Source organism: Heptranchias perlo, chromosome 2, assembly GCF_035084215.1.
Source record: "Heptranchias perlo isolate sHepPer1 chromosome 2, sHepPer1.hap1, whole genome shotgun sequence".
In the NCBI taxonomy this organism is placed as follows: Eukaryota; Metazoa; Chordata; class Chondrichthyes; order Hexanchiformes; family Hexanchidae; genus Heptranchias; species Heptranchias perlo.
Window position 1 is genome coordinate 82317974 of NC_090326.1, and position 25594 is coordinate 82343567.

Below are 25594 nucleotides of genomic sequence, written 5' to 3' on the forward strand. Positions count from 1 at the left end.
GAAAGACACCTTTCTGAGCTAAATGTCTCAGTAAGGAAATCACTGTCAGAATACAATGTGACGAAATTAGTTCATGTCAAAATTAATTCTAATGATCCAGTCACTAGTCAAAGAGGTCCAATGTTATTTTCCTGCCAATTTTACCATCCTGTAGCTTTTAGGTACAATTTCGGTGAATTGCCCCAATTGATACAAGTCAACTGGTATTCTCTGATGTATGCTAGTATAATCCAGGGCATCAGGAAAGAAACCATCTTATATAAAATCATATCCTGTTTGCAAACATCATATTCCCTCAGCTACCAGCTAATCTAGATGTATTAACCCTAGCCAACCTAAGAGCCCATTTCTCATCCAGTGTCATGGGCACGGCCCTTTTATATTTTTATGACCCTGTCAAAAAATAATATTTGCTGCCATTGGTGATGATTTGAATTGCCTCCTCTGAGCCGTGCAAACGGAGAAAAGGGTCTGTTATCAATTTTGTTAAGCGTGCCTAGAGAATTGTGGATTGTTTCAGGTCCAAGTTATAAGTGACAACAAACGCAGCAAAGCCTTTTGAAGCAGAGCAGCTGATGACGGTATCATCATAAAATCCGGCTTGTTCCTTTTTGCGGCTTTTTTTGCACCCATCAAGGAGATTGAAGGCTATAATTATTCAAAAGAATTGATACTTTTATAGTTAGGATCAGCTAAAATGCAAACTGAAGCTCAGTTGTTTGTCCCTTTACTCCTGTGTACAACAATGTATTCCTGTTAAAATAGATCTATACATTCATGGAATCTTTTTATTCCACAAATATATCAAATAAAAACCATAAGTAACAAGGAAAAGCCTGAAAATATGGAAATATGAAATAGAAACAGAAAATAATAAAAATATTCAGCAGGTCCATCAGCTCCTGACAAAGAACCTCTACCTGTCTCTTTTTTCAGGTGCTGAGAGACTCACTCTGTATTTCCAATACATTCTGGATTTACTCGCATGTTATAGTATTTTTTTAAAGACTTATTTCAAAAATGAGTGTATCAGTGGCAAAAATGTTTAGTGTTCTAACCCCGTTTTCAAAGACACACTTGATCAAATTGCCTTGCGTCTGTAAAGGCTTTAAGCATTTGAATGTATTTTCTCCTTTGAATGATGCAACAGGCTCTGTTTCAGTACAGCTTGCAGCCTCTAATCTAGAAATTAGGACAGTTACAATTTCCTCCACAAATATTCAGGCCAGCAACTAGTAGGACTCAAAGCCACAGGCATTGGCATGAGTTGAAGTAGTCGTAAATTACTAGTGTAGTGGCAATTGCGAATCATTCCAGCCACAGAGCGATTAAGGAGGCTTGCAGCAATTACTGCTGCACATTATTCATGTTAATATGTGTTGTTTGCAACATCACTAACTGATGGTTTTCCCATTCATTTTTATATATATTTTCTGGTATCTCCCATCTCCACACAGGACAGTAATTACACAAGACGTGCTTGTGGGCTTATATCATTTCCTGCAGCATGTCCTGCTCCAACTTACCATAGCATACTTTATTATCCTTATTAATTTTTGTTTTTTTGTGGGGGGGAGTCTAGAAGTCAAAATTAAAATTCCAGAAGAGTTTTATTATATCTTTTACTTCAGGATGAGTCACTAAGAGCTTTCTTTTATTGCTGTTGTAAGATATATCACAAGATAAATATTTCCACTAGTTTGTAAATCATCAGTGCAATGACTGCTACTTCCTGTTTAGTGAACGGTGAGGTCAGCCCTCCAGTCCTATTAAAATGGGGAAAAAGTCTAGGAAAGCGCTACTTTACGACATGTTTTTGAGTTAATGTTGCATCACTAGGGCCAGGGGCTTCCTTAAAATTTAATGTAGGAGGATATTTGAAAACAGTAGAAGAGCCAGCACAAAGTGTCACACAGAGGGTGCACAAGAGATGTATTTTCCATCTGGGGTTAAATATTCGAGAACATTGTTTCAGTGACTCACTAAGAAACCAGTGTTTTGCTTGAGAATAGTTGGGGGAATTCTCCAGCTGTCAGACTTTAATGAAAGCCTGACTAAGACTTAATACAGTGCACAGAATTTTTTTTAAAAACCCTAACATGCAGAATGAACAGTAACAAAAGTTATACTTACTCCAAGACCCCCACAAGGGAGAGCAGTAAAGAAATTTTGGGTGACAGATCCTAGGTGAGGAAGGAAAAGAATAAGGAGAGAGTTAATTATTGCTGGTTCAGTTTTGCATTCTTTAAATTTTAGAAGCCAAGTTCCATGTCATAAACAGAAGAAACTTGGTGGAAGAGCACGGAGTACAGAAAACATTCAAGTCTGTCTAACCTCACGATGTTCATTTCAAGGTTGAGTTATTATGGAATATTTTCTGTTCATTTCACAGATGCCCATTACACATTTGTTTATATCATAAGATCAGCACACCTTTGAGATTTAAAATTAAAGTTTTCACTCTAAATTTCTCCCTTCCTCACCTGAAGATGCTGACTTATGGTATCTTAGGTCTGGACTTTCCTCTTTTTAGCGGGGTAGTTGTGAGGCGCAACTTCTGTCTGTCGCTTTGGACCTATTTAGGTGTTTAAAGGCTCCCGGAAGGATCTCTGCCACCAAGGTGCAGCCCACGACAGCAAGTCCTTTGGCACCTGAAGAAGTGGAGAGGATTCAAAGGGGGCAGAAGAGTCCCAAAGAGGAGGACTAGAATTTTTTTTAGGCTCCGGCCTAGCCTGAGGTCTAAAATGTGGGTGTTGGGGCCTATAAAGAGGGAGCGAAGGCTATTACTAGGCTCTGTCTCTGCAAATAGCGACTTAGAAGGCTCACCACTGCTAATCCAGGGACTACCATCACCCTTCTTTAGGTGATTCTGACAATAGCAGGAGTAGGGAAAGAGAGGTCAGGGCAGGAACATGGTGGTCTGCCTCAATGTCCAATTTTGCCTAATTTAACAATCACTGTCCCACTGAGTGTGAGTGGGATAATGGAGGAAAATTCAGTGATACAGTCCGATGGAGTCAGTGGTCCTCCAGTATGACATGAATGAGATTAGACAGAAAGTGTTAGCAGGTGGCTCGACATAGATTACCACAGTCACACCTGATCTTGTTCTCACCTGACATCCACGCACATCTCCTTTCAGCAGGGATCACTGGTTGATAATCAGAAGCTGGAAACCTGGATGATTTGTTTCTGCTCTTCCTAGCCTAGGGGACTGATGTCCATGTACTACTGCCCCATCTAAGATCAGCTAAATCAGGACTGACTAGCAATCGAATCTGGGGCCTTCTTCATCAGTATGACTGAGTTCCACACAGTTCAATGCATGTACCAACCAAGCTATTGGGGAATTTGTGTTTCACTCATGGACATTTTTTTTTGTTTTTCGGTTTACTACGTTGTGTTGATAGACTTCAAGCAGCCCTGCACACCATTATAATCAGTAGGTTCTCAGGAGATTTTCAGGGCATAAAATTTATGTACATCTGAACATATCAATTATTATTAACATTTTTATTATGTAACAGTCCTAGGGGGTAATTTTATCTTTCGGCGATATCAGATTGGCCGCCCATTATACACCAGCCTGATTTTCCTTTCCGTTGAAGTCAACTGACAGGAAAATCGGGTCAAGCTGTTTAATGGGTGGCTGATCCAATATCGCCCGTTTACACCATCACCAAAAGTTAAAATTATCCCCATAGATCTGGGGGTATATGTGCACAAATTGTTGAAGGTGGTAGGGCAGGTTGTGAAAGCGCTTAAAAAAGCATATGGGATCCTGGGCTTTATAAAGAGAGGCATAGAGTACAAACGCAAGGAAGTCATGATCAATCTTTATAAAACACTGGTTCAGCCACAACTGGAGTATTGCGTCCAGTTTTGGGCACCGCACTTTAGGAAGGATGTGAAGGCCTTAGAGAGGGCGCAGAAGAGATTTATTAGAATGATTCCAGGGATGAGGGACTTCAGTTACGTGGATAGACTGGAGAAGCTGGGGTTGTTTTCCTTGGAACAGAGAAGGTTGAGAGGAGATTTGATAGAGGTATTCAAAATCATGAAGGGTCTGGACAGAGTAGATAGAGAGAAACTGTTCCCATTGGCGGAAGGGTCAAGAACCAGAGGACATAGATATAAAGTGATTGGCAAAAGAACCAAAGTGACATGAGGAAAAACGTTTTCACACAGCGAGTGGTTAGGATCTGGAATGCACTGCCAGAGGGGGTGGTGGAGGCAGATTCAATCATGGCTTTCAAAAGGGAACTGGATAAGTAGTTGAAAGGAAAAAAATTGCAGGGCTACGGGGATAGGGCGGGCGATTGGGACTAGCATAGTTCTTGTATAAAGCCGGCATGGACTCGATGGGCTGAATGGCCTCCTTCCATGCTGTAATCTTTCTATGATTCTATGATTCTATGATTTTGGAAGTCAAGTTTTATGTCACTTAATTTAACATATTATTGATTTACCTAATCTTTTTCCCACACTTTTCAATCTCAGTGGTTTCCTACACTATATGCTTGTGTCCTTCATGCAGGTTTCTCAATTAAAAAAAATAAGACATGCCTTTCTCATTTCTTATTGCTCAACAAAATCGCAAAAAAATGCTTTGCAGAAGAAATACGGTTCTTCAGAAGAAATGACAATCAAGTGTGTATGGAGATGTAACAGGAATTACATTAAATTGAATGGGTTTAATCTGTAACAGTGTTGACACCAACAAACTGAATAAAAATATTATATATATAAATGTATTCTAATACACTTATTTTAGTTTTCTTTTTATTTATTCTTGGAATTTGGACAATGCAGTCAAGGCAGCATTTGTTGTCCATCACTGGTTGCCCTAAGGGCATTAAGAGCTAACCACACAATATGGAACTGGAGTCCTGTGTAAGCCAAACCGGGTCAAGGTGGCAGGTTCCTTTCCCTGAAGGACATTAGTGAACCAGTTGGGTTTTCTCCATTTAACTAGATCTTCTCATGTCATGCATCATTCCATATTTCTTTTTCTTCAATCACTCTGCTCTTTGCATCTCCTGTCCCAACAAAGAGTGAGTAATCATTCTGGAAAGAATTACAAGTGCAATCACACATGCTCCCAGTCTGTAGTGAAATGCATTACGCAGCTGATGGAATACTTTGATTGCAGTATTATTACAGTGATTTGGTAACAATAAATAATGAAAATGCAATTATTTTAAGTGTAAATTTGCACAGGATATTTTAGGGCCAATATTAATCCGCTCTGCCCGGTGTAAATAGGGGCGATGTGACCCAAAAATGGCGGCGAGTCACTTACCGCCCCATTTTCATGGTGCTCTGGCCTCTGCCATCTTGGGTAGGATCCTGAGATGAGCGGCCCAAGTGTCCACTTGTTTCAGACAGGATGCCATCGGAGTTCTATGATGAATGCACCACCTATTGGATCCAGGCGTGGAGTGGCCTAACCAACGATCCCTAAAGGGACTGCTGGAGGCCTCTCAGAAAAGAGCCCAGGAAATGCTTTTTTTTTTGCGGGGGGGGAGGCAGGAGTCCTTGGCGCACAAATAAATTCCATTCCACTGCCGACTCGTCTGGTCCCCCTGCCGGGATCGTAACCCCCCGCCCCTCCCCTTCCCGTCCCAGGCTCTGACTGTCGACCGGCCGGCTTAGTGTAGGAGCTGGACAATTTCCCATCCTGTCACAACTGGCGAGCTGCAGCGGGGCACCTGCTTGACATCTGCAGCTCATCGGGCCTCAAAATGGCTGAGGCCTCATGGTAACAACAATAGGCAGGTGGTGGACGCACTCTGCCCGCCCACCACAAGCCCTTTATCCCCCTGAAGTTAAAATCACCCCTTTTGTTTGTTTAAGCAAACAGAAATAAATAAGTTAAATGTGTTAATTCATGTCTGCCCTAAATCAGGCAGGAACCACTTCAGAATCTAAAACTTGAATTCTTGAAATACAAGGGAATGAAATGTCAATATCAGCAAAAAAAGTCAACATATTGTTTGCTAAAGATGTCAGCAAGGGGATCTTCACTCTTCAGGTTCTTTCTTAATAGGGTGCAATGTGTTTTGTTGAAACTTACACCTCCAGTCAAAATAGCTTCAGATAATAAAAGAATAATCCTAAAGGGTGATAAATATGCTGGGAAAAGTGACAATTCGATACACTTCTTGCCGAGTGCCTTAAGCTGACACTAGTAATGACTGATGAATGCTGTGGAATGCGCTGCTGTCAGGAGAACAAGGCTCTACAAACCTAGCAGCTTCCTTGTGTCCAGCTTTTGCCTGTTGAGGGGGTTGGTACCGAAGAGCAGTGAATGATATTCAGTGTGAACCATCTGTATTTCCTCCAAAGTGGCTTTTCGACCTTGGATTCGCTAAAGGAAGAAAGCAGTAAAATGTAAACTCACTCACAGAAACCTGCATGATCTTATTAATGATTGTTGCTCTTACCATGAACATCACTAAAGATACCTTGACCTACAAATTAATCTGAGATCCAAAAACATGTCTGCAAATTTGTAGTAAATGGCTTAGTTAACTTCTAATCACATTCTGACATATTACCAATCACAATACTGACATTGCATAAGATGTAAGAAATACCTTGGCTTCTTGTTTTTCACATGAGTGACCAGACTGAATTCCACACAGGATTGGGTGGAATGCTGGTTTTACATCCCGCCCAATATTACTCTCCATTGACTTCACTGTAGAGTAAAATCAGGCAGAGTGTAAAACCATTGTTCCACCCAATCCTGTTAGTTTCCCGAGGGCCTGGGGAAATCACTCCTGCTCCTTCGGGCCCACAAACTGTGCCAGTTTCGGGCCTTCTCGCCTCCTTTCACGCGGCATGAAGGAAAAGGCCCGGGAATCCTGGCCCCCAAGGGTTGAAATTGCAAATTCTGCAAAAATGGAGGCCCGCAGCCTCCTTGAAAGGTTTTAGTCACCGGCCCGCTTCCTGAGAGCGGGTTGGTCGCCCGCCTCGGTGAAATCTGGAAATGGGCGGGTTGGAGGCTGGTTGTGGATGGGTCTGAAATGATTGCGATTTTGAATGCCCCTCCGTCCCCAACCCACCCGTTTTTCAATGTTAAAATCATGCCCCTGGTGGTAATCTCTGTGAATCTGCTGGACAGATGGACAGGTGAGAGAAGTGAAAAATAGCACCATTTAAAACATTTTTCAGGTGAAGACATCAGGGAGAAATTGGTCCCCATCGCGCCCGATTTCTGGGCGCCAAATTGGTGGGACCAATTTCCAGGCACAATCTCCCACGCCTGATCCCCCCAGAAGTGCGTTCCTGCCAAATTGGCAGGCGCCGGCCTAAAACAGGCCCCTAGAACATGCTAATCAAGGGCCTAATGGGAAAAACACATGCTTCACTCAATTTTTCTGGGTCGACAGCAGTCCTTAAATAGAACGCTGCAGGCCACCAAATAACAGGTAAGTTTTAATTTTTTTAATTGACTTTAATGTGGATCCCGGAAAGGAGAAAATGCTTCTTTTGGCCCTACAGCAATATTGAGGATCGTTATCGACCTGCACTCCCCCCCCGGCCACCTCCCACTCCCATTCGTTATCTATGGGCCAGCTCCACATTGGAGCCGGACGAATTTTCCAGAGCCTCAATTGGTGAGCTGCACTGAGACACCCGATTGGCATCTGCAGCTCATCGCTATTATGTGGATGAGGCCCGAGGCCCAGTTTCTAGCGAGACTCGAGCCTTCATCTTTGGGCACATGTTGCTGGCACGCCACCCACTGTGCATTGGTTTTAGAAGCAAGACAAATTTCCCAACCGTCATCTGAAAGAGGTTTAAAAATATACCAACTCACAAAAATTCAAATTGAAAAATTGAGAAAGAATTATGGTCTAAATCGACGATGGGCCCCAAAATGGGCCCCCGACATCATCTTACAACAGACATATTGTCAGTGGAGATAAATACTAAAATGCTTGAAATGTTTTTCTCTCAAACAGTGAGACTTTTCCATGTAGTTATCCCATTACAAATTCATAACCAATGGATTTAGAGACCAGAACCATCGTGTAAGAATAGTTAGAAAACAGCCGGATCCTACATTGTCAGTATTTATTACATTTAAACAGTCACTTACTTGATCATTTATCATACAAATATTGAGAAAATCACATGATCAAAATTTCTAATTTTATAAAAGTATTCATAATTAGTATCACTGAAGTGATCAATTAACATTTAATATAAACCTCCTCCTTGGTAGCATAATTGTTCAATCAGTAAGAACGATAAATTATGTTTGTTTTTAATCCTTAAAAATATTAAAATTAGGCACAGTGAAATGCTTCATTTTTCATGTACATCCAACACAGTGCATATTGAAGGAGTTGAATGCTAGAAATCAAACTAGTTAACTTTGTTGTTTGATTCAGATCTTCACTAAGAAATTGATGTTTGATTTGCAATTTTTTTTTATGATTAACATTTTTTTTACATTTTTTACATTTTTTTTGTAAATTTTGTGCTTATCAATGTGTGGGATGTAGTGTCATGGAAAGGAACACTTGTGTAAGTTCTATGGAGGTAATTTTAACTTTTATCGCTGGGTGAAAAATGCGTGATAGCGAATCGACCATCCGTTTTCCATTGGCCGATTTTAAAAAAATTATTCGTTCATGGGATGTGGGCGTCGCTGGCAAGGCCAGCATTTATTGCCCATCCCTAATTGCCTTTGAGAAGGTGGTGGTGAGCCGCCTTCTTGAACCGCTGCAGTCTGTGTGGTGAAGGTTCTCCCACAGTGCTGTTAGGTAGGGAGTTCCAGGATTTTGACCCAGCGATGATTCCATACAATATAAACTTAAAATTACCCCCATATATGATTCTATGAAATTTGTCAGGAGTCACAACTGAGACCCTATCTGGTAATGTGTGTGCTTTTTATTAATTGTATTCATTCATGTATAAAATTAATTAGATGTTAAACTTATGGGTATTCAAGATGTAAATGCAATACTAGCTTTCTTTATTCATAAAAAATTAAAAAAATTAACGGTATACTATTAATTGAAAGATAAGGTTGAAATATCTATAGTATTTTACTTTCTAGACCCATGCAATATTAACATTCGATGGATATTGCATGTAGGTGCAAATAATTAATGTTAAAGAATTGCGCACTTTATCAAAAAGGTTCATCTCTTAATCCTTGAAATGTTCATTTGATGTTTTACAAGTTTCTGTCTACTAGTCCATAGTTCGAGGTCATGGTTTCAGGACATGCAAATGAGTGATTCCTTGTACTCCAACCTCACCTCACAAACGTTGAGCAATCCTGTTTCCTGCAACCTTGACCAGATGCTCTGTATCCTCCCAGCATGCTCGGGGTGGTTGTTATAGTTACCACAGGTGCACTGGTGTTTAAGCATAATGGCGTCATAGACTACTCCTGTCGTAATACAATAGCAGAGGAACAAAGACAAGAAAAGTAGACTGTTTGAATCAAACATAGTGAGTCAGAAAGTATGCATGTTGCATAACAATAAAAAAGACCCAACATAAAAGGACAATTTATAGACTACAGAAGTGAAGATTCACCACTTTGCTGCAGTGGTAGTTAGAATTTTATTAAATTTATACATTTCTAGATTTTTAAAAAAATCATCTTTTCACATAATATTTAAATTTATGTTTCAAACAGCATTGTTTCTGCTGCTTTGAAGGATAAACAAAATTCTTCTAGGTCAATGGAATTTGAATTACAATATTAGTAGAATGCAATAGATAAACTTGTCAGCGAAATAAATATGAATAAACTTCATATTCACAACTTCCAAGAAGGAAAACTAAAACAGAAACTTACAACCCTGCAGCTGTTGCTACAGTAATATCCTCCACGATGAAGAAATCTGAACTAATGGATCTTGTGGAATTTTCAGTATCTTCTAGCAATATCATCTTCAGAGCATTGTAACTAGTTACATTTTTCTGGTAACTATAATACGATAGTAAAGTACAAGGTAGTTATCCATTAGTACTTTTTGGTAGGATGTGTCTAAGAATGAGCATTTAAATCAATTCTGAGTTCAGAATTGAACCACCTCAAATATTGTTTTTTTTATTCATTCATGGGATGTGGGCACTGCTGGCAGGGCCAGCAATAATTGTCCATCCCTAATTGCCCTTGAGAAGGTGGTGGTGAGCCGCCTTCTTGAACCTCTGCACTCCGTGTGGTGAAGGTTCTCCTACAGTGCTGTTAGGTAGGGAGTTCCAGGATTTTGACTCAGCGACGATGAAGGACTGCATGTACATACAGAAGAAAATAGGTGCAAAAAAAATCAAGAAGTGGGTGAGGTTGATAGAGAGAGCTTCAGATATTTTCTACATTCCAGAATGTCAAGGGAATACATATGTCAGCTGCATAGGCCTGCTTTATTACCATGGAAACAGAAGCCTCAAATAGATAGGCTACTCGACCAACAGGAAAAGGTTACATTGATTCAACAGAGCCACCTTGGAGACATATCCATGGGCTACCATATACATCAGATAAACCAGATGGATTGCATAGAAATATTGATACAAAATTAAAATATATTTACAAAAACACATACCTTTCAGGTAATCTCTTTCAACCACTGAAGCCAGATGCAAACAGAACATGCAAATATTTGGCTTGATAAATCCAAAATGGCAGTGCACTTACGCAGAATGGACAAAAAGAACAAAGTCTTCCATTGCACACACAAACCTCATTATTTATTTATTAAAAGGAACAAGCAAACCTAAAAATAATTGAATTTAAAATTATATTCAGAGTTCATCCATACTGGAAATCAAAGGTTCCAGCAAAAACAAGATAACTGGCTATCAACAGTAACAGTTGTACTCCTCAATCATTGAGCTCCAAATGTCATCCATCTTCTTACCGTGGTCTACATTCATAACTAAACTCTTTTGCATTTTACCCCATTGGGTTCCTGTACTAATTTTTCTTTACAAATCTGTACCACGCTGATTAGTTTATCTTAAACTCAAACTACAGTGGGCCCAATTTCTTTGGTCTGTTCAGCTAAAGAAAATTTATCCATTTAATTTCTGTTTCTATGTCTTTATATTCACTTAACTTTGTTTTTATTAGCCTTCCAATTCTCCCAAGGTACTTGTAACTATACCAGCACCTCAAATGTTCCCATCTTGTGGGGCTTTCTGCAGGGTGACTGAACTTTTATCAGATCTTAAATGAAGCTAACATCATTTTTATTGTTCATGTAGTTTTAACAGGATTTGCTCACATGTAAGAATTATGTATCTTAAATAAGGTTCCTGTTGTGTTTGGGATGGATTGTTTCATGATGGTTGAGGTGAATGACTTTATTAGTTAAACTGAGTTCCTACTAACAAAGATTTTACTGATATGCTAAAACACAGTTTTCTGTAATTTGTCAGCAATTAGTCATTTGTAGCATGTTTGCAGAAAAGTTCACCAACCGGCAGGAAAGTCAGAGAAAGCTGCAATTTAACAGATCGGGAAAAGCTTTGTGAACATGGCCCTAAGGTGATGCCTGTTATCCTGTAGGGCCTCCCTGATATGCTGCAGCTTCTTCTTCACCATGACAGCCTTGTCTCCCATGAATAGAAAGGGCTCTGTCTACCAGTGATCTGATGACCCCACTGTCTACTGAATGATTGGGCAGGATAGGTGAATGTGAATGACTGTCAGTGCCTTAATGCACACCCAATGTGAGAGAGCTATTTTCCTTACTTGTAATTGTGACTTAACAGAGCTACCTCGTTCTACGGCCAAGTTAATAGAGGGATAAATGCTATTAAGAAATGTTTTAAGTTGCTCTTGTTTTGAGGCTACTCCACATAACTAAGCCAAAAAGAGAGGGGGAAAGATGGTTTGAAGTACCCTTTTCTCTGAGGTTTTTCCATAAAAATGCTGGGCATAATGGGAGTCAGGAAGCAGCCCATAGTTGTGTCTTCAACCTGTCTAATGTACAACCTCCGTCAGATAAAATAATTGCTGCCCAGGTTCAAATTCACTAGGGTCATTACATAATTCAGGTGCAGACTTTTCATTTTGTTGAGGGATGCAAAGTTTTCTTAGGAGGATGTCCAGTTGGCCCTAATGTGAACAGAGACTCATTAAACTATGGATCAGTTGCAAGTCCAATGTAATTTGGCTTACACTTTTCACAAAGTCGACTGAATGCTCACAATTCCTACCAGAGGATGGGCATGAACTGGTCCAGCTAAGGGATCAGCAGAAGAGTTTATGGCACAACACCATTTTAGTAAATCCGTAAAATTATTATATATGTTCTAAGAAACAAAACAGTGCAACACTTGACAGACACACACCATAGTATTACTTTAAAATAATTTTACAAAATTTTCAAAACTCAAGTTACCTTTAAAATGATTACAGTGCAATTTGAACACTGTTTTAAAGATTGTGGGAATAACACAGAAACAAATAAAAAAATACATGTTTTAATGATTTAAATTTTTATTAACTTTTCAGCACATCAGTACATTTTAATGGAATTCTTACGACTTCTGCAGCAAAGTGGCTAAAATATACATCACTTATACTTAGAACGCTAAAGCTAGCAGCCAATAGCTGTAATTAAAAAAACATTAAAACATCACATTTTAAAATAATACAACCTTTTATTTTAAAGTTCGACAGGTGTCTAAAAGAATTGTGAATAAATGCAATTGTTAGTTTTGGTTTACTCATCTGATGAAATATGCTGTGCTTCAAATTCCTGGGGCACAATTTAATATGTCTGCCCTCTTCTTCACATCTGCCCCCCACCCCCTGCCCACCACCGCACCCCCCCAACACACACACACCCTGCCAGCAAGTTAGCATTGGTACAAGAATTCAGATATAAATATACATTAGAAATGAAAAAAAAATACGCAAATAGTGGAAATGTGGAACTGTTGGAATTACATAGCAGGTCTATAAGCATCTGTAAACAGAAAGGTTAGAAGTCGAAAGGTCTCTATCTGAAAACGTTAACCTGTATTGTCTCATTCCAGATGCTAATTGGACTTGCTGTTTAGTTCCAGCATTTTCTGTTGATATTTTAGGTATATATACATGGGGGTAGAATTTCCACCTGAGTACCCAGACCTCCCACTGTAACTTGGGCAGAAGATTTACAGAGACTCCAGAGAAGCAGCGTAATTGGCCATTTTTCAACCACATGTGCCATTTCTGCAGGGTCTCTGCTGATCTTCTACTGGAGTTTTGGCGGGAGATCGGGGATGCCACCTTGGAAACTCTACCCCAAGTTTTCCAAAGTAGCATACCAGCACTAAAAAGTGCATGTCCCAGTGTTAACTACAACTGAAATGAAATCATTGACAGCACACAAGCAGCAACAGGGGGGCAGGCAATACCTCATGGACTAAGTTATTAAAGCTGGCACAATTTCCAAAACATTTTCTTATTTTAGACCTGATCATAAATTCAGGAAAACAAAATAAAGCTGGATGATGTAGTCCTCTCTCAAATTTAAAAGCATTTTTTGCTATTTAAAGACCATAAAAAGCAAAAGTCTATAAGAACAGAGGCAGGCCTCTCAATGTGATCTTTCCTCTTCTGTACAGTGAATAGGACGTTCAGCCATAACATTATGTCCAATTTATCACTTACATCGCATTTATGTGAGCGCTACATTGGTCCAATAGGATACAGAATTGGTTTATACCCCTGAGGGGCAAGAACTCTACTTGCCAAAAAAAACAGTCATGGACAACTAAAGAGGTAAGGGACAGTATAAGACGTAAGGAAAGGGCATACAAAAAGGCAAAAAATGGCACAGATCCTGGTGAATGGGAAAGATACAAAGATCAACAAAGGGTCATAAAACAGATAGTAAGAACTACAAAAAGAGAGTATGAAAAGAAACTTGCAAGGGATATCAAAACCAATACGAAGAACTTTTATAATTATATTAGCAAAAAGAGGGTGGTCAGGACCAGTGTTGGCCCCTTAAAAACTGAAAGTGGGGATATTGTCATTGACAATGGGGAAATGGCAGACATGTTGAACAATTACTTTGCGTCAGTATTTACAGTAGAAAAAGAGGATAGCATGCCGGAAATCTCAAGAAAACTAACATTGAATCGGGAAGAGGGACTCGATAAAATTAACATAAGTAAAGCAACAGTAATGAAGAAAATAATAGCACTAAAGAGTAACAAATCCCCAGGACCAGATGGTTTCCATCACAGGGTTTTAAAGGAAGTAGGTGAGCACATTGCGGATGCCCTAACTATAACCTTTCAAAGTTCTCTAGATTCAGGAACTGTCCCTCTAGATTGGAAAATTGCACATGTCACTCCGCTTTTTAAGAAAGGCGAGAGAGGGAAACCAGGGAATTATAGACCAGTTAGCCTAACATCTGTTGTGGGGAAAATGCTGGAGTCTATAATTAAGGATAGGGTGACTGAACACCTCGAGAATTTTCAGTTAATCAGAGAGAGCCAGCATGGATTTGTGAAAGGTAGGTCGTGCCTGACAAACCTGATTGAATTTTTTGAAGAGGTGACTAAAGTAGTGGTCAGGGGAATGTCAATGGATGTTATTTATATGGACTTCCAGAAGGCATTTGATAAGGTCCCACATAAGAGACTGTTAGCTAAGATAGAAGCCCATGGAATCGAGGGAAAAGTACGGACTTGGTTAGGAAGTTGGCTGAGTGAAAGGCGACAGAGAGTAGGGATAATGGGTAGGTACTCACATTGGCAGGATGTGATTAGTGGAGTCCCGCAGGGATCTGTCTTGGGGCCTCAATTATTCACAATATTTATTAACGACTTAGATGAAGGCATAGAAAGCCTCATATCTAAGTTTGCCGATGACACAAAGATTGGTGGCATTGTAAGCAGTGTAGATGAAAACATAAAATTACAAAGCGATATTGATAGATTAGGTGAATGGGCAAAACTGTGCCAATGGAATTCAATGTAAACAAATGTGAGGTCATCCACTTTGGATCAAAAATGGATAGAACAGGGTACTTTCTAAATGGTAAAAAGTTAAAAACAATGGATGTCCAAAGGGACTTAGGGGTTCAAGTACATGGATCATTGAAGTGTCGTGAACAGGTGCAGAAAATAATCAAGAAGGCTAATGGAATGTTGGCCTTTATATCTAGAGGACTAGAGTACAAGGGGGCAGAAGTTATGCTGCAGCTATACAAAATCCTGGTTAGACTGCAGCTGGAATACTGTGAGAAGTTCTGGGCACCGCACCTTCGGAAGGACATATTGGCCTTGGAGGGAGTGCAGCGTAGGTTTACTAGAATGATACCCGGACTTCAAGGGTTAAGTTACAAGGAGAGATTACACAAATTGGGGTTGTATTCTCTAGAGTTTAGAAGGTTAAGGGGTGATCTGATCGAAGTTTATAAGATATTAAGGGGAACAGATAGGGTGGATAGAGAGAAACTATTTCTGCTGGTTGGGGATTTTAGGAGTAGGGGGCACAGTCTAACAATTAGAGCCAGACCTTTCAGGAGCGAGATTAGAAAACATTTCTACACACAAAGGGTTGTAGAAGTTTGGAACTCTCTTCCGCAAACAGCAATTGATACTAGCTCAACTGCTAAATTTAAATCTGAGATAGATAGCTTTTTGGCAACCAAAGGTATTAAGGGATATGGGCCAAAGGCAGGTATATGGAGTTAGATCACAGATCAGCCATGATCTTATCAAATGGCGGAGCAGGCACGAGGGGCTGAATGGCCTACTCCTGTTCCTATGTTCCTATGTTCCAACATAATGTTCTGCAGCACACAAATTCCATGTAACCCAATGATAGACTGAATTTCCATAACAGCTCAACACAACTTTTAGTAGTGATGGAACAGTACAGTGCTGCAGCAAAATGTTAAATCGCACCCTGTGAGTCATATAAGATTGAAAACAATAAAAAGGTGAGGTGCAGTTTTTGTTCAGTCAGTTTAGAAAATAGGCAAATTAAATAAGCTTTTGAGGACAGTACTCCAAAATCAAATGTAGAGCAAAATTACAACTTACTGTTTATTCTCTGAATACATAATTATGTATTTCCTACTGATTCTGTACATTTCTCTACCTGTACTTTTGAACATTAATTACTGGAAGTTTACAGAGAATAATTTCTGCCGTATTAAATACAACAGAAGTGGATCTACAAAGATAGAAAGGCCAATTCTTAAAAGTAACATACCCTTTCTAAAAAAAAGACAAATTCCCAACAGCAAAAATACTGCAGAATTGATGGATTTTCTCATTAAATCACAACAGCAATAGTTGATATTGTTTGAGTTACTTTGAAATTATCCTTCAATTTATTTACATTTTTACTGAGTGTGAACCTCTTTAATCTTCCAAAATAACATGAAATCAAATCACGTGTCTTTTTCTCTCCCCATCTGTGCTGAAAGATTTGTCAGTTTAATTTGAGTTATGATTCTCTCAGGGACTATTGGTTGATAATGTGAGCTAGAAAGTTTACTACTACAATTTTGTCAATATACAGAACCTGCACATTCAGACACAACATCCAGTAGTAGTAGTTTGACAGAATGAGTTCCAGGCTTTTTTAATTTGAAATAGGTTGTGAGCGCACAGGTGAGATTAAAAAAAGAGTATGGACCAAATTAATGCCGACTGGTCAGTTTACCACTGATTTTGAATAATTGACGATTTGAGTGACATCAAACAGTAAATAAAACAAATAATAACAGAAGTATAACAAAAGTGCAATTTGTGTTATTTACAGCATTGGAATCTGTTGAGCTCCTAAGAATACTGAATTTAGAGCGCCTATTAAAGAATTCCTTTGGGACTCCTACCAGTGGTATAGACGTGCCTGATGGGATGGTCCGTAGAAGGATGTGGTAATGTGGAAGCAGCAGGGGAGGACTGTGTCCTGGAAACAGGCCTGTGTTTGTCTAATCCTGTCATGCCAACCATAGCCGTCTGAGCTTGGTACACTCGAAGTTGGTGGATGCGCTGATGATCCAGGAGCTGCTGTTACCATAGAAACAACACAGTAGGAAGAAATGTGAGAGGGATCAAATAAGACACTTGGAGAAACATGTCAACAAATTAAGTTCATTAGGTCAGAACCATAATAAACACTGTGAAGACCTGAGGCCTAGTCAATAAATCCCTTCAACAGATGTTCTCACACTGTCAGTCACTATGACCAATTAGTATGAGAATCTTCTTGGTATCATCAATTATTTTCTGAGACAGTATTCTTTATATGAAATATGTGACAGCTGTGTGACAAGTTCATTATATAAAATAATAAAGAGCAAAATTCAGATATTATTTTACAAAAATATCAAAATTAAAAAATGTAACATTATGGCACTGTGGATGTCATTTTATAATCCAATGGGTGTGATAACACCTTGAAATTGGAAACTTCTTTAATGATGCAGGACATTTATGTATTGCTATTGGATAGTATTTAGTCTAAGCATTTCAGTTTTTTCCACTATGAACTCTTCTGGTGCTCAGTTTATACAATCAGGTAATCTTGATCTTGTGATGCCTTGTCCTCCCAATCACAGAGCCAGAAGTAGTATAAAGGACTAATGTAAGCTGAAATTGGAAATAGATTTATACAAGAGAGATATCGTATCTTGGAGTAGAATGCAGTGGGAGAGGGAAACTAAACACTATATGCTAGCACAAGCTTTAAGTGTATTGCGTTATTAGAATGCTTCACAGCCATTTAAAGCTTTTTAGTGCATATTTAACATTAATTTTAAAATTTCTTATGTACAACAATTCATTTACCAATTTAAGAATACACTTCATTATGTGCAAGTGCCAAGAGTGTATAATTTAGAGCATTGCATACATCCCATTAAATAAAAATTACAGTAAGTAATTTTCTTTGACATATGCTTTAACTTATATAGTCAGCACTCAAACTGTTGAGTATGTTAAAGCTGGTACAATATTTACTATAAGATTCAATTTGCAAAAAATAATGGAATTAGATGATTGCTTATTCCAAGATGGCTGCACTCCTCGTTTACAAATTTCATGAGTCAGATCTCCAGAGCATGTGGTTAAGTTAAATCAGTAACAGCTTTTAATGGCAATTAAATTGCATGTTATCCTGTAAATTGTTATAAACATAATATTATATAAAGCATATTGCAACAACAGAAATGAATTCCTGAGGTTACTGTGAAAATCCAATAACTCTTGCACACTTTAGTCAGGAGTCAGTTTTACTGCTCTGTCACACATTATTACATTGTCAAAGAGAGCAGTAATAAGGAAAGGATCTTGGCTTCCAAGATGGTGCCCAGTTCCAATGCGTTTCTATTAGTTGCTGCCCTAGTTCACCTAAGGTGACATTACATTAGCATTCCCCCATCTGAACTGTGATAACACTGCTTGCTTTGCAGTACGTACTACATTTTTCAGAATTAAGAACAATTTGTGCAGTATTGAAACAAATGAATTTCTTATACCAGGTATGCTATTAATCAAAAGTCAAGAGCGACTCACTGTATCATGACACATCTGCACAAACAACAATTTAAAGTAAATCCACAGCCTAAACGGCTATTAGAACACCTAAAATGCCAGAAAGCCATAATGTTCAGCTTCGCCAGTTTAAAAGAATTATGACTGTGGCCCTGGTGTCTCAGTGAGTCGATGTCCCATGTTATGTGGTACTGATACTGAGCCAAATAGACCAGGAAGGCCCAGGTGTCATCCTTAGTCTGTGCTGAGGTAACTGATCTCAGCTGGGGTGCGACGACTGAACTCAGCACCCCTGGATTAATGAGAAAAAAAATCATCCAGGGTTCCCACTTTCAGAACACATGTCTCTTTCTCATCAAAAAGCATTTATAAATTCAATAATATTTAAAGCGTTATTAAATCTCACAAAAAAGATTGATTGTTAGTCACTGGAAAGTATACGTGTGTGAGGATAGGACTGGGGTCAACTGTGATGTAATAAAAGAACAACCAACAATCACAATCATAATTTTAAAGGTCTGACATTAATGTTACAGACAGTTATCGGGTGGTATTATATGCTTCAAATATGCTCCAGCTATCACAAACTTTATGTGGTTCTTACAAACCTTGTAAATAAACACCAATAGTAATATTAAATTCCTATGTATTGAAACACATGGGGTAAATTTAATTTTTGACTTCATTGGAAAGGAAAATTAGCCAGGGTATATAATGGGCAGCCAATCTGATATCGCCTGTTTTATAACATTGCCCAGAGTTAAAATTACGGCCATGCTTGTGTGGGAAATTCCAGTTATACCACATCATAAAGCGGCATCATAAAGCAAAGCCAACCTATTTTCTCTGGCTAGTAAAATTAAAAAACTATTGATTAAAATTGACTTTGCTCAGTTAAAGACCTATTGCAAATAACCTCACCAGCCATGTCACATGATAACTGCGGCTGACTGTAAGATGTTTATTGAAATCTAAAGATTGGAAATTCCCAAACGTATGTGACAATTATGTTATAATAGAATTAAAGAAGAAAATGTAGTTGTACTGAATATTCCAGTGTTTACCAACTTAATGGCCCAGAATTTGCTGTAACAGCGCCCGCAAGTTGGACTTGCCCGTGCTCGTTTAATTTCCATGTGATTTTGTGCTGCAAGTTGCTGGAAGTATGAGATGGAAACGGCATGACGCCCTCTACAGGGCGTCTGGGATCTGTGTGACCAGGGCAAGCAACTGTGTATCTCCTTAACCAAACAGATTGAAGGATTGTTAAATGAACAGCGCAGCATCTGAACAAGAAAGTGTAAGTTAGAATAGTGAATTCAATGTCAAATCAGGTACAGAAAGAGAAATAGAGGGAAAGAAAGATTGGATTAAGAGAGATAAAAAGGAGACTGACTGAAAAAGTTTTAAAAAATTAACATTTTAAAAAAAAATCTCCAATAACAATTAAAACCTGAAGGTATGAGTCTCCACACTTGTAATAGTTACATTTCAGTGCCAGAGAGGTTGTTTGGCAGTAATTAACACTTATCAGACATTGAAAAGGTACTTAGGCTTAAATGGACAAGCCCTAATCTATGGTGAGTTTAGTTTGTATCTACCACACAAGTACTGGAACTTCACGCCGTTCAATTTACTCCAATGGCGAGGAAGACAACAAGATGCTGTTTTCGTGAAGCTAGCGGCTGAGCTGCGCATCTCGGACAGCAACTTTTGGATTTCCATGTTTAACCGTGCACCTGCTCCTCCCCTGAAGTTGCTGTGCGATTCGCACATAAATAACAGTGAGCTTCATTAGCCTCACCCTTATTTTGACAGGAAATTCTGGTCCAATGTATTTGAAGAATTATTACATTTCATCAAAATAAAACACAGCCTAAAATTTATTACTGTACTCATGAAATTAATTCTGAATACCGTTCACTATAAAATTCTAACGTAATGCTCAAAAGAGTTAATCCATGCTGCCTTTACTGTGCACAGATCATTTTCAGATTTAGGTGTGAAATATGTTGTTAATTTGCACATCAAGATTCAAATTTACCAGAAGATTGGAGAGTTTAACTCTTGTGACAAATTTCATTTGACATCTGGAAGCTATGAGGTTTAAAAAATGTCTATTTAATCTGTTATCTGACAGCTACCAGAAGGTTAATAATGTGACAGAAACAGTAGTGTGAAATTTTTTTTATCCTACTGAGACTAGATTAAATCAATTGCACCCAAGCTGCTTTGTTTCTCTACAGTTAAGATTCCTTATAAAGTTCGAGATGACTTTAACACCAGTACATCCTGTGAATTTGTACAAAATTTCTTTACCGAGCTTGAATGTTCTTCAGAAGCTTAAAGTAACTATTCTGCTCTGCTGTCCTTGATGTGTTACAGGCAATGTTGGTACTGTGCAGATTTCCTGCAATCACATTAGATATGTGGGCTCTGCCTGCTGAAATGACCCAGATGATCCCATTGCCGTCCCATCCTCATCAGAGTTCAGCTTCTTTTGTGTGCTATTGATCAGCACTTTCTAACAAGGCAAATTAGCTCTAACTACGTTCAGGATTTCTCACTAAATAGCTGCTCTTCCAGTGTCTCCTTTTGGGATAAGCAAACTGGAGCTCCATTTTAGCTTTTGTTTGAGATCTTATCAACCCTATCGCATCAAACAGGATGCTAGGAGTAGACTTTGAAATTTCTATGTCATCACAATGAGCGGCCTGCCAAGTTGACCTTGATGCTGGCTTCTGCATATTCCCAGTGATGCACTCATCCATAGCTGGGTCATTTAAATGCCATCACTACTGAAAACAGCCTGGACTTTTTACAGCTCATTCTAAAGATCATTTATGCACCTCAAAATGGCTGATGAAAACTGACAAAGTTCCTTCTCCATGTCTACTGATATCTATAATGCTCCAAAATCCTGAAGTCAATCTTGCCATGATATTATCTGGATCAGTGATTGTGCAGAGCAAGCAACTGCAAACTGAGGTCACCTTGGGTTGATGTAGGCGAGAATATTAGTCTCTGGTTAAAAAACTTAACTTTAAAATAAGAATATTGATATTTATGTGACAGAGAATTATGAATCACAGTGGAATCCTTGTTTGTTTCCATTACAGATATGGTCATGTTCAATAGATATTTACATTTAGTTCACATGTATGAAGCAATGTATCATCTACTGTCACTTTGACCAGGAATCTGCTCCAAAAGTACTGGATTTTCCTGGGTTCCATAATATACACTAAATGATGAGGCCTGTCACCAATTCAAACAAGGAAGGCTTGCGATACTGAAACACAAAGAAGAGACAAGCTTGGATTAAAATATGCCTGACATGCTTCTGCATTTTGTTCCCCGTTTAGATCATTTTAAGGGAATTGCTATTTTTGCCACGGCATTTTTCTTTAGGTATTAAGGCATTGTTTATAGTATTTACAAAGTTACATTGTGAGACGCTACAATATGTATAAAAGAATGTAATGATGAAATTGATGATGCAATAACATCATCCTATCACTAATTGTTTGTGCCTCAGATTATTATTTTATTTAAACAACATGCATTATGAAAGCTGTGCAACACATTTTAAGCCCTGAAATAAGGTTGTGGGATATTAGCCTAACATATTAGCTTAACATGCTCATTCGAAATTCCTTTCTGTACTATTTTAACCGAGGCATGAACCCATATAAATTGGCTAACATCTCTGCAATAATTGCAGTCATAAATGTTTTAGATGACCATGTTAACCATTCCTAAACTATTATTCCAGAGTATAATTTGAAGGCCACAGGGGTTGAAATTCCTCTAGGCCCGTATTCTTACATAGGCACAACGCACGGAGCGAGCCCCCGAGCCGGGAGGTCAGAAGCTGCTCTGAAATTGAGCCTTGGGCCTCGTTACTATTAATTGGGCGAGTTGCCGGCACCTGTCACACGCAGTGGCCCAAAGGTAAGTCCCGGGGAGGGGGTGGAGCAGCAACGGAGGATCAGGATACTGTCCTTCTGCTGCACCTGGCTCCACAGCAACAATTTTTTATTTTTTTTAAATTAAAACTTACCTTTTGTTGGCAGCCCCAGCGGCCACTGAAGGCTCGGCACCTGCTCCATTCTATGAATTCCAACTTCCCAGAGTGGGCCTAAAGCAGAAGTTAGGTCCCTTACTTACATAAGTAAGGCCCTAACGCCTGTTTTAGACGGCATCAGGGATACCTGAAAAATGACCCAACTCAATGGTAGGTTGGATGTCTTTCAGACGTCCCACGGGCGCAGGGACATTGGTCCAGCAATTGACACACGGAGAGCCCATTTTACTTGCATAAAATGGACATAACAAGTTCCAATTTCTACCCCACTATTTGATGCCATATTAAATGATGGCAGAGAAAGCTGCTGCTGGCTTATCCAAGTACCCAATCCGAACCTTGCTAATGTGACCATACTGTTTCCTTAAAAGGGACCTGCACTGTGGTGTCACTTTATTTGATTTATTTTCTCAAGCAATGTCTGAAATGCTTGCAACTGTAAAACTGCAAAGAAGAGGTTTAGATATTTCAGGATGTTGTAAAAATTCAAAAATATGAAACTTTTACGTAGTTTGTATTACATCTAAAATGTGTCACCTACACCAGAGTGGACAAAAGCTGAAAGAATTTTGGCAGTGAGCAGGAAGTTCTCAGTCACTTTTATCTCTTTCCCTTTATTTCACCATAGAACCTGTTTATTATGGGCATCTCTATACCAATTATTTTGTGCCACTCTTAATAGCCAACAGGAAATGCTTTAATAGCCTTGGCATCTCCACACCAGTGGTTAATGCCACTCTCAACAGCCAATATGAAATACAGGTACAGAGAAGGGTGAATATCAGGCAACCATTTCAGTATTTCCTCCCTGCTTGTGGAATGGAGTGTCATCCTGAAGGATCTTCTTTTGAATTTCTAATCACTTTGTGGATATTTATTTTAAAAAGCGGCACTTTGCACCTACTTTGAGTGTACTGCCAACCATATTACACAGATCACAGATAAGACAATGGCAGTTTTTCTGAGGTAGTAGTCAACTTAGGGACACACACATTCTGATGGTGCTGAAAGTATGGAATGTTATTTACAGTAACGATACAAACTTTCTCCTGTTACATTACCTATCACATTCTCACAAATAATTTGGTAATCTTTCTTTCTTTCCCATATCGTTTAATATGGCCACAGGCTTTGTTGTTGATTTTTAAAAAAAATCAGGAAGTTAGACATGTTTTGACAAAATGATCTATTGATTATGAGGCCATTTTTGTGGCCTCTCTCAAAATAAATCAATTATCTCTAAATGAGGCATTCTCCTAATGTTAAGCAATTACTGACCACTGCAACCTCTATAAAGAAGAGTCACAACAATCGGACAGCACAGTGCCCGCAAGACAGCAAACAGTGTTTATAGTAATTCCTTTCAGCTGTCAGAGGCAGGAAGTCTCCAAAAGGGCCATTCACTCTCTCAGGGGTGAAGGGCTTTGATAATGCAGCGTGCTTTCTGCCCAGTGTAGCAAGGTCAGGCGAACGCATAAAGAGCAGCGATTAAAGAAATACAATATTAGCGAAGTGTGGCAAACCTTTCAAAGAAATTTTTGACATTATGATTCTATTTCAGAAGCTCCTTGGGCTATTTATGTTAGATATATGGCGAAGGATAACTCATTTAGCAATGGCATTCCAGAGAACTTTTTGAAGTCTGCCGCTAGAGAAAAGCTAGACACTATTAAAAGAAAACAGCACTGATCTCGGACAGATAAATGACTTAATTAAATTTTCATTAACTATGCAGTCAATTTAATTAAATATCCTTTATTCTTAAGAGGTCTGAAGATTCCCTTCCCCACATTTGTGATTTGGTGAATGTAACAGTACAGGAGCATCAGTACAATGTGGAAACCTAGCAACATTGTCTGATTTTGTGATCCATATAAAATATGATTTGTAAACATATAAAATGTTGCAAGTTGAAAGCAAATGACACATTTTTGAACACATTTCTGGTATATAAGTCATTGACAGAATACAAGTGGGTGCAATGCATTACAGGAATTTCTCCCACTGGTGACCTGGCTGGGGTTATTGATGGGGATCATCAGATCCCATTGGGTTTTTAACCGTTAAGCTCAAGAACTTAAGAGTTTGGAAAATTCAAAAAGCAAAGTCTAGATAGGATCTTTGGATGAAAAAAGACCAAGGTCCATCTAGTTCGCCTACTACCATCCTAGTAGTCATATGATACAATGATAATGGAGTTAATTACTTTTTTTGTAGTTTTTATTTGTCACTAGAGCTCTTATATTGGTGCACATCACAATTTTGGTGCTGTTTAAAGGAATGTTCCCTATCTCTCTTAATGCCAGATTGGGAGAATGCATCGTGTGGAATGGTACAAATCAGAAAGATCCCAGATTCAATTCCTGGTCTGTGTTGAGTTAGCTAATGTCAGCTGGGGCAGCGGTTCACACACTACAGCTGGCCTAACCCTAACCCTGGGCTAGTTGGGAAATGGGAGAAAATGGGGGGACAAAATAAGGATTTCTTTATGAATTGGCCTCACAGGCACTGAAGCTGCTATTGAGATGGTTTGAATGTGTGCTTTATTCAGTAGCATTGCTCTTACTGCGATAACTTACATTTCCAATAAATGGTCTTCATCTCATGTTGGCATATCCACCATTACTAGTGCAGTATTGAGGGCTGACAGCATACATGACGCCATCATACCAGGGAGTGTGACTTTGACTCTGGACGATAGTATAAAACGGGCAATATCAATTCAGCCGACAGTTATACATCTCTCCCGATTTTCATTTCCATTGAACCCAATGGAAACGAAGATCAGGAGAGATGTGTGATGGGTAGTTGAATCAATGTGCAGCCGACGCCATAAAAATCAAGGAGTGCTTTTCTAGGTTGTGTCAGGATGGAAAAAGCAAGGGGACTCATTTATTTTTTTTAAAACATTAATGTCTAGATCCTCATTTAAATTCCTTCCCAGGGCCTCGTAAGTAGGAATATCAAGCACTATTTAATCTGGTATGATTTTAGCAGAGCTAGGAAGAA

At 38.9% G+C, this 25594-nt stretch overlaps 1 protein-coding gene across 7 annotated transcripts in view; it reads right to left on the reverse strand.

Annotated features, from left to right (window-relative positions):
- The window catches only part of LOC137340905 (histone deacetylase 9-like), a 641963-nt gene that overhangs the window by 108101 nt on the left and 508268 nt on the right, over window positions 1–25594 (reverse strand). For 6 of the 7 annotated variants that reach the window (XM_068003748.1, XM_068003718.1, XM_068003710.1 and 3 more), the window contains 4 exons: window positions 16836–17013; window positions 9285–9418; window positions 6250–6370; window positions 2134–2183 (listed from right to left, as the gene is read on the reverse strand). In XM_068003748.1, the coding sequence (XP_067859849.1) occupies window positions 2134–2183; window positions 6250–6370; window positions 9285–9418; window positions 16836–17013 (483 nt within the window). The remainder of the gene's footprint in view (window positions 1–2133; window positions 2184–6249; window positions 6371–9284; window positions 9419–16835; window positions 17014–25594) is intronic. The other variant, XM_068003726.1, reaches the window with a different exon arrangement.